This window comes from Oryctolagus cuniculus, chromosome 18 (genome assembly GCF_964237555.1).
Source record: "Oryctolagus cuniculus chromosome 18, mOryCun1.1, whole genome shotgun sequence".
Taxonomy (NCBI): domain Eukaryota; kingdom Metazoa; phylum Chordata; class Mammalia; order Lagomorpha; family Leporidae; genus Oryctolagus; species Oryctolagus cuniculus.
The window spans coordinates 18,671,675-18,684,852 of NC_091449.1; the positions used below are offsets into that span (position 1 = coordinate 18,671,675).

General features: G+C 47.0%; 1 protein-coding gene across 1 annotated transcript in view; it reads right to left on the minus strand.

Moving 5' to 3' along the window:
- Positions 1–455: 455 nt before the first annotated feature.
- LOC127485667 (putative ATP-dependent RNA helicase TDRD12) overlaps positions 456–13,178 on the minus strand; it is a 38,639-nt gene continuing 25,916 nt past the window's right edge. Inside the window, exons 5-6 of the mRNA XM_070062418.1 lie at positions 2,991–3,090; positions 456–2,823 (exon numbers count right to left, since the gene is read on the minus strand). Coding sequence (XP_069918519.1) covers positions 3,069–3,090 — 22 coding nt within the window. The 3' untranslated portion in view covers positions 456–2,823; positions 2,991–3,068. The remainder of the gene's footprint in view (positions 2,824–2,990; positions 3,091–13,178) is intronic.

The window sequence follows — 13,178 nt, forward strand, 5'->3', positions numbered from 1 at the left end:
TCCATGCATTCCCTCCCTTGTGGAGGGACGGGAGCTCCAGGAACATGAGGGCTGTCAGAGGAGCTGAGGGCGTGGCCTGCTTCTCCGAAGTCTCTAAACAAGGACACGTTCACATGGGTAGGAGAGGACTTCAATAAGTTCATGGATATTAGCATTTAAAGTGCACGGGCCAGGGTGGTGCTAACTTGCAATGATGGCATCCCATAGTGGAGAGCTGGTTCGAGTCCCAGCTGCTCAGCTTCGGCTCCAGCTCTCTGCCAACAGGCCTGGGAAAGCAGTGGAAGACGGCCCCAATATGTGGGCCGCTGCTCCCGCATGGGAGTCACAGTTGGAATTCTGGTTCCTGACCTTCGCTTGGCATAGAACTGGACCTCAAGGACTTCTGGGGAATCAACCAGTAGATGAAGGATTTGTCTCTCTTTCACTGCCACTCTACATTTTGAATACATAAATAATTCCATTTTTTAAAGATTTATTTATTTATTTGAAAGTCAGAGTTACACAGAGAGAGGAGAGGCAGAGACAGAGAGAGAGGTCTTCCATCTGCTCGTTCACTCCCCAGATGGCCACAACCGCCAGAGCTGTGCCGATCCAAAGCCAGGAGCCAGGAGTTTCTTCTGTGCCTGCAGGGTCCTGAGCGGGTCTCTGCCTGAGGATGGGGGCTGTGGAACCACCCATTTCCCCAGGAACACGGGGAAGCTTGCTGCCGCTGGGCACCGGGGTCACAAACTGGAGCAAACTCCTTTCCATGGAACAATTTAATACAGGCTCAGCACCACCTGAGGGTGGCGGTGGGGGAGGGGGGCGGGGAGGAGAGTACAGTGGCTCCTGGCACGGCTGTTGTCTTCCAGTGTCAGGGTGTCCTGGTCCCAGGAAGAGCCTGGGCGGTGGGGGCTCAACCAAGTGCATAGGATGCCGTGAAGACACACGGAAGGCTGCTGCCCAGCCTGGGCAGGACAGATGGTGGACTCGGCCTCTCTTCTAGGAGGCACCCATCATCCAGGTGCCCCGTTGAATAAGAGGTAAGGAGGCCTCTGGCCAGGGAGGGCACGCGGGTCTGGTCTCCCAGCCCAGGGCTGGCTCTGGCCGGCTCCAGCCCGTGACTGTCCCCAGAGTGCGTGGGGCTGCCATGCCAGTAGGGGGAAGTCTTCAGCCACGGCCCCCAGGCGGGGACAGCCTGCATGGGCCCTGGTTCCGGGGGCTCCGAGGCCCGTGGAGGAGCCCACATCCACAGGCCCTCCTGGCTGCCAGCGTCGGAGGAGTCGTCCTCCCTGTGCTCTGGCCCGCTCAGGTTAGGGAGACTGGCGCACTGGCACAGGCCTCCCCACCTCGAGTACTCTGGAGACTCCGTGGGGCTGGCAGAACCTGGAGACTGTGGTCCCCACAGGGGAGCCCAGGCCGAGGGGCTCTGGGCTGCCTTCCCAGCTCTCCTCCTCCTCCATGCCTTCCCTCTCGGCGATGCGGAGGCCAAAGCTTTCTGGAGGACGGATCATCACTGCACGAGTAGCGGGACCCCTGGTCTGCTCCCACACTGCCACTGTGTCCTGAATGGTGATTTTGGCCTTCGGAGCAGTGGGGGCAGGAACGTGCATCTGGGGGACGCGTGCCTGCCCCAGGGGCCTGCTGCACCATTTTATAGCCTTGGCTGCAAGAAGAGACACGGTTTGTTTACCACAGCCCCCGTCTGGCCTGCTCGGTGCTTGCCCCGACCTCATCCTGGGGTCCCCATCACCACGTGTGACGCTGAGGACTCTTCCAGGCTGCTGGCCCCAGAGGGGAGGGTGTGTGCAGCCCGGGCAAGGGGAGCCCTGGGACACCACCGGCTCCTCCTGCACAGCCCCACAGGGTGGATGGCCCTGAACTCCCCACCTCACTCTCATCTCTGGGGACCCAGGCACCAAATCAGGACCCCGTCACCTCCCCCACCTGACCTCCTGTGCCCTAACAGTGCATTCGCTGAGTTACCCACATCTGAGTCCCTCCTACATGGCTGGAAAGGAACTGAGCCTAAGATGATGGGGGTGAGAGCTGGGGCTGTAGGGCAGACATGGAGATCGGTTTAGGCCCTTGGGAACAGGGAATGCAGTTTCTAAAGAGGTGGCAGGGGTGCCCTGTGTCCTCTGCCCCTGGGCCACTGTCTCTTTCCTGGTGAGACTGGGCTGTCACCGCTACTGTCCCAGAAGCACCCAGGGAGGCAGCATCTGGAGGCGCAGTGGGGCCTCCCCAGTGACTGGACAGCCTGCACCTGGACCTCCACTTAGAGCCCCTAGAGCTGGGACAAGCCCATCTCTGCTCTGCATGGGGACCCAGGCGCTCAGGTCCTTGATGGCAGCAGCAGCAGGGGACGAGCACGGGGACCCCTCCCCACCGGAGCCCAGAGGCCAGCGATGCTCTGGGTCCCGCTGCCTTCTGTTGGCCCGAGGCTAGGGCTGCAGAGCCCACACTCAGTTGCCCTTGAGTTCTGCCGCAGGGGCCCCCAGCGCCTGCCTCTGTGCCCACCCCTGCTCACAGGAGTGCACTCAGCCCCCACAACTGGGCTCAGGGCACCTGGGCCTTCCAGGGGTTCTCAGATGGCTAAAGGGGATCCAGTGCTGGCTGGTTTCCCCTTCACTGCACAGGGTCTCCCACAGCCCCACATCCCTCTAGCCCTGCCCACATCCAGGTGGGAACCCACCCACCTGTCCTAGGAGGGTCCTGTGTGCAGACAGTTGTGGTCATCGGGCCAGGATGTCTTGGGTGTCACGCCAAGCACTGGAGGGACTGCTCAGGGGCCAATTTCCAGTGCGATGACCCTGGCCACTTCTCCTTGTGGTCTGTGGGGGCCTGGGATTGGGGATGCAACAGGGGGATTCTCAGTGCCCTCCTGAAGGGAACCCAGGCCTCCCAAACCCCCTCATCCCTCCCTCAAGTCCTGCTCACGAGGGACAGGCAGGGGACCCCCAGCTCCTCCGTCCCCAGCTCCCGGGCCTCTGTGGGCCCTGAGGACTCACTGTGATGGATCTTGAGGGCCGTGTATGCCATGGCCGGGAGCACGTGCTCGCCCTCCAGGATGTAGATGTCCCGCATCCTCAGAGCCAGGGGGAACGGCACCTGGGGACAGAGGCATTGGAGGACCCGCCGTCAGGGCCTCAGCAGGGCCCACAGGGGTGGGTGTGCAGTGTCACTACAGGGGACAGGGAGAGACTGCAGGAGCAGTGACCCAGGATATTGAGGATCTCTGTCTCTCTGCCTTTCAAAGAAATAGCAAGATCAATAGGGGCCTGTGCTCTGTACAGTAGGCTAAGCCTCCACCTGCCACACCGGCATCCTGTATGGGGCCAGTTTGCATCCCAGCTGCTCCTCTTCCAAGCCAGCTCTCTGCTTATGGCCTTGGGAAGCAGTGGGAGATAGCCCAGGTGCTTGGGCCCCTGCACCCCTGTGAGAGAGCTAGAAGAAGCTCCTGGCTTCTGACTTCTGATCAGCTCAGCTCCTGCCACTGCAACCATTTGGGGAGTGAACCAGCAGAGGAAGACCTTTTTCTACGTCTTTCTCTGTCTATAACTCTACCTCTCAAATAAATAAAATATTTTTATTGAAGGACGGGGTGGAGCCAAGATGGTGGAATAGTGAGGGCACGCACCGATAGTCCAGGAAAATTTAGTTTAATAAAAGTGGAGTTATGGTAGCCTCAGAAAAAGGATCAGGAAAAAACTGCAGAGGAAACTCTTCCGGATCTAGTGGCTGTGACTCGGAGGACCTACTGGGAGAACAAGGTCGCCCACCGCGTGGAAGCCGAGCTGCGGGAGCTGCATGGTCTGCGCGCCAGTGCAGGAAGGGGAGTGGATGTCACACAGACACCAGCAGGGAGAGCAGGGACGCCCAGGGCTCCGAGTCCACACATCGGTGCTGGAAGGGGAGGTGAGCTCAGTAACCTGAGACACTGGTGGGGAAATGGCGGTCAGAATCTAGAGGGGAGCGGGAAAGTTCACCAGACTGACTACAGGAAATAAGGAAAAAAGGTGGGGGGGTACTGGTACAGAGGAGTTTCTCTCTCTGCCAACCTTGCAAAGGCAAGCAAGAGACAAAGAGCAGGCCTTCACTCTGGATTTAGATAACAACTAGGGAGAGCTAAGGAACTGAGTCACTACAATTCAGTAGCCTAGGCAACCCAGTGGGAGTCCAGAGGAGAAACAGAGCCTGCACAGACTCTTTGGGTAGAAGCCAGAGATCGGAAGCTAAATACCATCAATTCTGCACAGCAGTGCGGTGCGGTATTACTTACCTCCTAAATAAATAAATAAATAAAAAGGAGAGATTTACCACGCATAACCTGAGGGTGTCACCTTTGCACACCCGTAACCCAGAAGAACCAAGCAGAGCTATCAGGCCACACCCATCTCAAGCCTCCAAGGCTCCTCCAACAGCAGGCAGTCCACTTAACACAGACATAGTATAAAAAAAAAAAAAAAGCACAGTGACGAAAGAAGAATTAACTATGCCAAGCAACAAACACAGAAATCGAGGGAACAAGATCAACGATGACACTATGATGCCTCCAAATAAACAAAACACCCCAAGCCAAGATTATGAAGATGATGAGATAGAAGAAATGCAAGATATGGATTTCAAAAAATTTATGATAAGAACATTTAGAAGTTTTCACAACACAACATATCAAAACTTATGGGATACAGCAAAAGCAGTATTGAGAGGCAAGTTAATAGCAATAGGTGCCTATATCAAGAAATTGGAAAGGTACCAAATAAATGAGCTTTCAGCACATCTCAAGGACCTAGAAAAACTGCAGCAAACCAAACCCAAATCTAGTAGGAGAATGAAATAATTAAAATCAGAGAAGAAATTAACAGGATTGAATCCAAAAAAACATTACAAAAAATCAGCCAAGCGAGAAGCTGGTTTTTTGAAAAAATAAACATAATGGACACCCCATTGGCCCAACTAACTAAAAAAAGAAGAGAAAAGACCCAAATCAATAAAATCAGAGATGAAAAAGGAAACGTAACAACAGACACCACAGAAATAAAAAGAATCATCAGAAATTACTACAAGGACCTGTATGCCAGCAAACAGGAAAATCTATCAGAAATGGATAGATTCCTGGACACATGCAATCTACCAAAATTGAACCATGAAGACATAGAAAACCTAAATAGACCCATAACTGAAAAAGAAATCGAAACAGTAATAAAGGCCCTCCCAACAAAGAAAAGCCCAGGACCAGATGGATTCACTGCTGAATTCTACCAGACATTTAAAGAAGAACTAATCCCATTTCTTCTCAAACTATTCAGAACAATTGAAAAAGATGGAATCCTCCCAAATTCTTTCTATGAAGCCAGCATCACCTTAATCCCTAAGCCAGAGAAAGATGCAGCACTAAAAGAAAATTATAGACCAATATCCCTGATGAACATAGATGCAAAAATCCTCAATAAATTTCACACCAATAGAATACAACAACACATCAGAAAAATCATCCACCCAGACCAAGTGGGATTTATCCCTGGTATGCAGGGATGGTTCAACATTCGCAAATCAACCAATGTGATTCACCACATTAACAGACTGCAAAAGAAAAACCATATGATTATCTCAATTGATGCAGAGAAAGCATTCGATAAAATTCAACACCCTTTCATGATGAAAACTCTAAGCAAATTGGGTATAGAAGGAACATTCCTCAATATAATCAAAGCAATTCATGAAAAACCCATGGCCAGCATCCTATTGAATGGGGGAAAAGTTGGAAGCATTTCCACTGAGATCTGGCACCAGGCAGGGATGACCACTCTCACCACTGCTATTTAACATAGTTCTGGGAGTTTTAGCCAGAGCCATCAGACAAGAAAAAGAAATTAAAGGAATACAAATTGAGAAGGAAGAAGTCAAACTATCCCTCTTTGCAGACAATATGATTCTTTACTTAGGGGATCCAAAGAACTCTACTAAGAGACTATTGGAACTCATAGAGGAGTTTGGCAAAGTGGCAGGATATAAAATCAATGCACAAAAATCAACAGCCTTTGTATACACAAGCAATGCCGTGGCTGAGAAAGAACTGCTAAGATCAATCCCATTCACAATAGCTACAAAAACAATCAAATACCTTGGAATAAACTTAACCAAGGACGTTAAAGATCTCTACGATGAGAATTACAAAGTCTTAAAGAAAGAAATAGAAGAGGATACCAAAAAATGGAACAATCTTCCATGCTCATGGATTGCGAGAATCAACATCATCAAAATGTCCATTCTCCCAAAAGCAATTTATAGATTCAATGCAATTCCAATCAGGATACCAAAGACATTCTTCTCAGATCTAGAAAAAATGATGCTGAAATTCATATGGAGGCAAAAGAGACCTCAAATAGCTAAAGCAATCTTGTACAACAAAAACAAAGCTGGAGGCATCACAATACCAGATTTCAGGACACACTACAGGGCAGTTGTAATCAAAACAGCATGGTACTGGTACAGAAATAGATGGATAGACCAATGGAACAGAATAGAAACACCAGAAATCAACCCAAACATCTACAGCCAACTTATATTTGATCAAGGATCTAAAACCAATTCCTGGAGCAAGGACAGTCTATTCAATAAATGGTGCTGGGAAAACTGGATTTCCACGTGCAGAAGCATGAAGCAAGACCCCTACCTTACACCTTACACAAAAATCCACTCAACGTGGATTAAAGACCTAAATCTACGTCCTGACACCATGAAGTTATTAGAGAACATTGGAGAAACCCTTCAAGATATTGGCACAGGCAAAGAATTTCTGGAAAAGACCCGGGAGGCACAGACAGTCAAAGCCAAAATCAACTATTGGGATTGCATCAAATTGAGAAGTTTCTGTACTGCAAAAGAAACAGTCAGGAGAGTGAAGAGACAACCGACAGAATGGGAAAAAATATTTGCAAACTATGCAACAGATAAAGGGTTAATAACCAGAATCTACAAAGAGATCAAGAAACTCCACAACAACAAAACCAACAACCCACTTAAGAGATGGGCCAAGGACCTCAATAGACATTTTTCAAAAGAGGAAATCCAAATGGCCAACAGGCACATGAAAAAATGTTCAAGATCATTAGCACTCAGGGAAATGCAAATCAAAAGCACAATGAGGTTTCACCTCACCCCGGTTAGAATGGCTCACATACAGAAATCTACCAACAACAGATGCTGGCGAGGATGTGGGGAAAAAGGGACACTAACCCACTGTTGGTGGGAATGCAAACTGGTCAAGCCACTATGGAAATCAGTCTGGAGATTCCTCAGAAACCTGAATATAACCCTACCGTTCGACCCAGCCATCCCACTCCTTGGAATTTACCCAAAGGAGTTTAAATTGATAAACAAAAAAGCGGTCTGCACCCTAATGTTTATTGCAGCACAATTCACAATAGCCAAGACCTGGAACCAACCTAAATGCCCATCAACGGTAGACTGGATAAAGAAATTATGGGATATGTATTCTTTAGAGTACTATACCGCAGTAAGAAACAACGAAATCCAGTCATTTGCAACAAAATGGAGGAATCTGGAACACATCATGCTGAGTGAAGTAAGCCAGTCCCAAAGGGACTAATACCATATGTTCTCCCTGATCGGTGACAACTGACTGAACACCAAAGGGGAAACCTCCTGAAGTGAAGTGGACACTATGAGAAATGGTGACTTGATCAGCATAGCCCTGACTGCTGATGGACAACTTAATACATTATCCCTCATAGTATTTTTTTTTGTCTGTTCTACTTGATATGACTGGTTTAATTCTGTAATTATCACACAGTTATTCTTGAGTGTTGAAAATTAACTGAAATGTGATCCCTGTTGAACGTAAGAGTGGGAATAAGAGAGGGAAGAGATGTGTAATTTGGGGCATGCTCGGGCTGACTTGCCCCAATTGGTAGAGTTGGAAACATACCAGGGGATTCCAATTCAATCCCATCAAGGTGGCATGTGCCAATGCCATCTCGCTATTCCAGGTGATCAATTTCAGTTCACAATTGATCATAATGAAAGGACTGAGAGTCAAGGGGAGCACATGGGCAAGCCTAGTATCTGCTGACACCAACCGATAGAATGGATAAAGGGGAGAGTGGTCCAGCATGGGAAGTGAGATGCTCAGCAGACTCATAGAATGGCGGATGTCCTAAATCGCACTCTGGCCTCAGAATCAGCCCTGATGGCACTCGGATCTGGCTGAAAAGCCCATGAGAGTATTTCAGGCATGGAAAGCCAAGACACTCTGGCAAAAAGATCTCTGTGAGTGAGATCCCAGTGGAAAGAACAGGTCTTCAAAGAGGGAGGTGCCTTTCTCTGAAGGGAGGAGAGAACCTCCACTTTGACTATGACCGTGTCTAAACAAGATAAGAGTCGGAGAACTCAGGGGGCTTCCATAGCCTTGGAAACTCATAACTGGTGCATAGGGAGATTACTGATGCCATAAACAGGAGTGTCAATTTGTGAAGTCAACGGCAGGAGTCACTGTGCACTTACTCCTCATGTAGGATCTCTGTCCTTAACGTGCTGTACACTGAGGCTTAATGCTATAACGAGTACTCAAACAGTATATTTCACTTTGTGTTTCTATGGGGGTGCAAACTGTTGAAATCTTTACTTAATGTACACTAAACTGATCTTCTGTAAAAAAAAAAAAAAAAAAAAAAAAAAAGTTATCCATTCCCAACTTGACTCTCACTGGGATTAAACATGACAATAGGTCTGATCTGATTTCTTCATCATTTAAAAAAAATCATCTATTATTTTTCACTTTATGTTTCTGTGTGGGAGCAAACTGTTGAAATACTTACTTAAGGTATGCTAGGCTGATCTTCTGTATATTAAGATAATCGAAAATGAATCTTGACGTGAATGGAGGAGGAGAGGGAGTGGGAAGGGGGGGGTTGTGGGTGGGAGGGACGGTATGGGGGGGGAAGCCATTGTAACACATGAGTCGTACTTTGGAAATTTATATTCATTAAATAAAAGATAAAAAAAAAAATCAACAGCCTTTGTATACACAAGCAATGCCATGGCTGAGAAAGAACTGCTAAGATCAATCCCATTCACAATAGCTACAAAAACAATCAAATACCTTGGAATAAACTTAACCAAGGACGTTAAAGATCTCTACGATGAGAATTACAAAGTCTTAAAGAAAGAAATAGAAGAGGATACCAAAAAATGGAACAATCTTCCATGCTCATGGATTGCGAGAATCAACATCATCAAAATGTCCATTCTCCCAAAAGCAATTTATAGATTCAATGCAATTCCAATCAGGATACCAAAGACATTCTTCTCAGATCTAGAAAAAATGATGCTGAAATTCATATGGAGGCAAAAGAGACCTCAAATAGCTAAAGCAATCTTGTACAACAAAAACAAAGCTGGAGGCATCACAATACCAGATTTCAGGACACACTACAGGGCAGTTGTAATCAAAACAGCATGGTACTGGTACAGAAATAGATGGATAGACCAATGGAACAGAATAGAAACACCAGAAATCAACCCAAACATCTACAGTCAACTTATATTTGATCAAGGATCTAAAACCAATTCCTGGAGCAAGGACAGTCTATTCAATAAATGGTGCTGGGAAAACTGGATTTCCACGTGCAGAAGCATGAAGCAAGACCCCTACCTTACACCTTACACAAAAATCCACTCAACATGGATTAAAGACCTAAATCTACGACCTGACACCATCAAGTTATTAGAGAACATTGGAGAAACCCTTCAAGATATTGGCACAAGCAAAGAGTTTCTGGAAAAGACCCGGGAGGCACAGGCAGTCAAAGCCAAAATCAACTACTGGGATTGCATCAAATTGAGAAGTTTCTGTACTGCAAAAGAAACAGTCAGGAGAGTGAAGAGACAACCGACAGAATGGGAAAAAATATTTGCAAACTATGCAACAGATAAAGGTTAATAACCAGAATCTACAAAGAGATCAAGAAACTCCACAACAACAAAACCAACAACCCACTTAAGAGATGGGCCAAGGACCTCAATAGACATTTTTCAAAAGAGGAAATCCAAATGGCCAACAGGCACATGAAAAAATGTTCAAGATCATTAGCACTCAGGGAAATGCAAATCAAAAGCACAATGAGGTTTCACCTCACCCCGGTTAGAATGGCTCACATACAGAAATCTACCAACAACAGATGCTGGCGAGGATGTGGGGAAAAAGGGACACTAACCCACTGTTGGTGGGAATGCAAACTGGTCAAGCCACTATGGAAGTCAGTCTGGAGATTCCTCAGAAACCTGAAGATAACCCTACTGTTCGACCCAGCCATCCCACTCCTTGGAATTTACCCAAAGGAATTTAAATTGGCAAACACAAAAGCGGTCTGCACCCTAATGTTTATTGCAGCACAATTCACAATAGCCAAGACCTGGAACCAACCTAAATGCCCATCAACGGTAGACTGGATAAAGAAATTATGGGATATGTACTCTTTAGAATACTATACCGCAGTAAGAAACAATGAAATCCAGTCATTTGCAACAAAATGGAGGAATCTGGAACACATCATGCTGAGTGAAATAAGCCAGTCCCAAAGGGACTAATACCATATGTTCTCCCTGATCGGTGACAACTGACTGAACACCAAAGGGGAAACCTCCTGAAGTGAAGTGGACACTATGAGAAATGGTGACTTGATCAGCATAACCCCGACTGTTAATGAACAACTTAATACATTATCCCTCTTAGTATTTTTTTTGTCTGTTCTACTTAATATGACTGGTTTAATTCTGTAATTAATACACAGTTATTCTTAAGTGTTGAAATTTAACTGAAATGTGATCCCTGTTAAACATAAGAGTGGGAATAAGAGAGGGAAGAGATGTACAATTTGGGACATGCTCAAGCTGACTTGCCCCTAATGGTAGAATTAGAAACATACCAGGGGATTCCAATTCAATCCCATCAAGGTGGCATATACCAATGCCATCTCACTAGTCCAAGTGATCAATTTCAGTTCACAATTCATCATAATGAAAGGACTAAGAGTCAAAGGGATCACATAACAAGTCTAGTACCTGCTAATACTAACCGATAGAATAAATAAAGGGGAGAGTGATCCAACATGGGAAGCGAGATACTCAGCAGACTCATAGAATGGCAGATGTCCTAAACAGCACTCTGGCCTCAGAATCAGCCCTAAAGGCATTCGGATCTGGCTGAAAAGCCCACGAGAGTATTTCAGGCATGGAAAGCCAAGACACTCTGGCAAAAAAAAAAAAAAAAAAAAAAAAAACCTAAATGAAAGATCTCTATGAGTGAGATCCCAGTGGAAAGAACAGGTCTTCAAAGAAGGAGGTACCTTTCTCTGAAGGGAGGAGAGAACCTCCACTTTGACTATGACCTTGTCTAAACAAGATAGGAGTTGGAGAACTCAAAAGGCTTCCATAGCCTTGGAAACTCATGACTGGAGCATAGGGAGATTACTGATGCCATAAACAGGAGTGTCAATTTGTAAAGTCAACAACAGGAGTCACTGTGCACTTACTCCTCATGTAGGATATCTCTGTCCTTAATGTGCTGTACAGTGAGATTTAATGCTATAACGAGTACTCACACAGTATATTTCACTTTGTGTTTCTATGGGGGTGCAAACTGTTGAAAGCTTTACTTAATGTATACTAAACTGATCTTCTGTAAAAAAAAGAAAAAAAGAAATTATCAATTCCCAACTTGACTCTCACTGGGATGAAACATGACAATAGGTCTGATCTGATTTCATTATCATTTAAAAAATCATCTATTATTTTTTACTTTATGTTTCTGTGTGAGAGCAAACTGTTGAAATCTTTACTTAATGTATGCTAAACTGATCTTCTGTACATAAAGAGGATCAAAAATGAATCTTGATGTGAATGGAAGGGGAGAGGGAGTGGGAAAGGGGAGGGCTGTGGGTGGGAGGGACATTATGGGGGGAAGCCATTGTAATCCATAAGCTGTACTTTGGAAATTTATATTCATTAAATGAAAGTTAAAAATAAATAAAATATTTTTATTTTATTTTATTTTTTTTGACAAGCAGAGTAGGAGAGAGAGAGAGAGAGAGAGAGAGAGAGAGAGAGAGAGAAAGGTCTTCCTTTTTCCGTTGGTTCACCCCCCAAGGGGCTGCCAGGGCCAGCACGTTGCAGCCGGCGCACTGTTCCAATCCAAAGCCAGGAGCCAGGTGCCTCCTCCTGTTCTGCCATGCAGGTGCAGGGGCCAAGCACCTGGGCCATCCTGCACTGCACTCCCAGGCCACAGCAGAGAGCTGGTCTGGAAGAGGAGCAACTGGGACAGAATCCGGCGCCCTGACTGGGACTAGAACCCAGGGTGCCGCCGCTGCAGGCAGAGGATTAGCCTAGTGAGCCACAGGGCTGGCCAATAAAACCTTTTTAAAAAAAGATAAATAAAGGACTAGTGCTGTGGTTCAACGGGTTAGGGCCTAGGCCTGTGGAGCCAGCATCCCGCATCCCATGTGGGTGCTAGTTCAGATCTTGGCTGCTCCACTTCCAATCCAGCTCTATGCAATGACCTGGGAAGGCACTGGAGAATGGCCCGGGTCCTTGGGCCCCTGTGCCCATGTGGGAGGCCCAGGGAAGGTTCCTGGCTCCTGGCTTCAGGTCAACTCAGCTCTGGCCATTTCAGCTGGTTGGGCAGTGGACCAGTAGATGAAAGACTTCTCTCTCTCTCTGTCTCTCCTTCTCTCTCTGACTTTCAAATAGATAAATAAATCTTTTTAAAAAAAGATAATTAAAGTTTTAAAACTGTAGAAGGAATGATGGAAAAAGTGAACCTCACCGTAGCAAATTCAGAATGTCTTGATAGGGCCTGGCGCTGTGGTGTTGCAGGTAAAGCTGCTGCCTGCAGTGCTGGCATGGCATACAGGTGCCAGTTCTAGTCCCAGCTGCCCCACTTCCGATCCAGCTCTCTGCTATGGCCTGGGAAAGCAGAAAATGGCCCAAGTCCCTGGGCTCCTGCACCTGTGTGTGAAACCCAGAGGAAGCTCCTGGCTCCTGGCTTTGGATCGGCGTAGCTCCAGCCGTCGCAGCCAGTTGGGGAGTGAACCAGTGGATGGCAGACCTCTCTCTCTCTGCCAACACGCACAGCCTCAGTCTGATCATGAGAACATCAGGCCAAGTCAAACTGAACG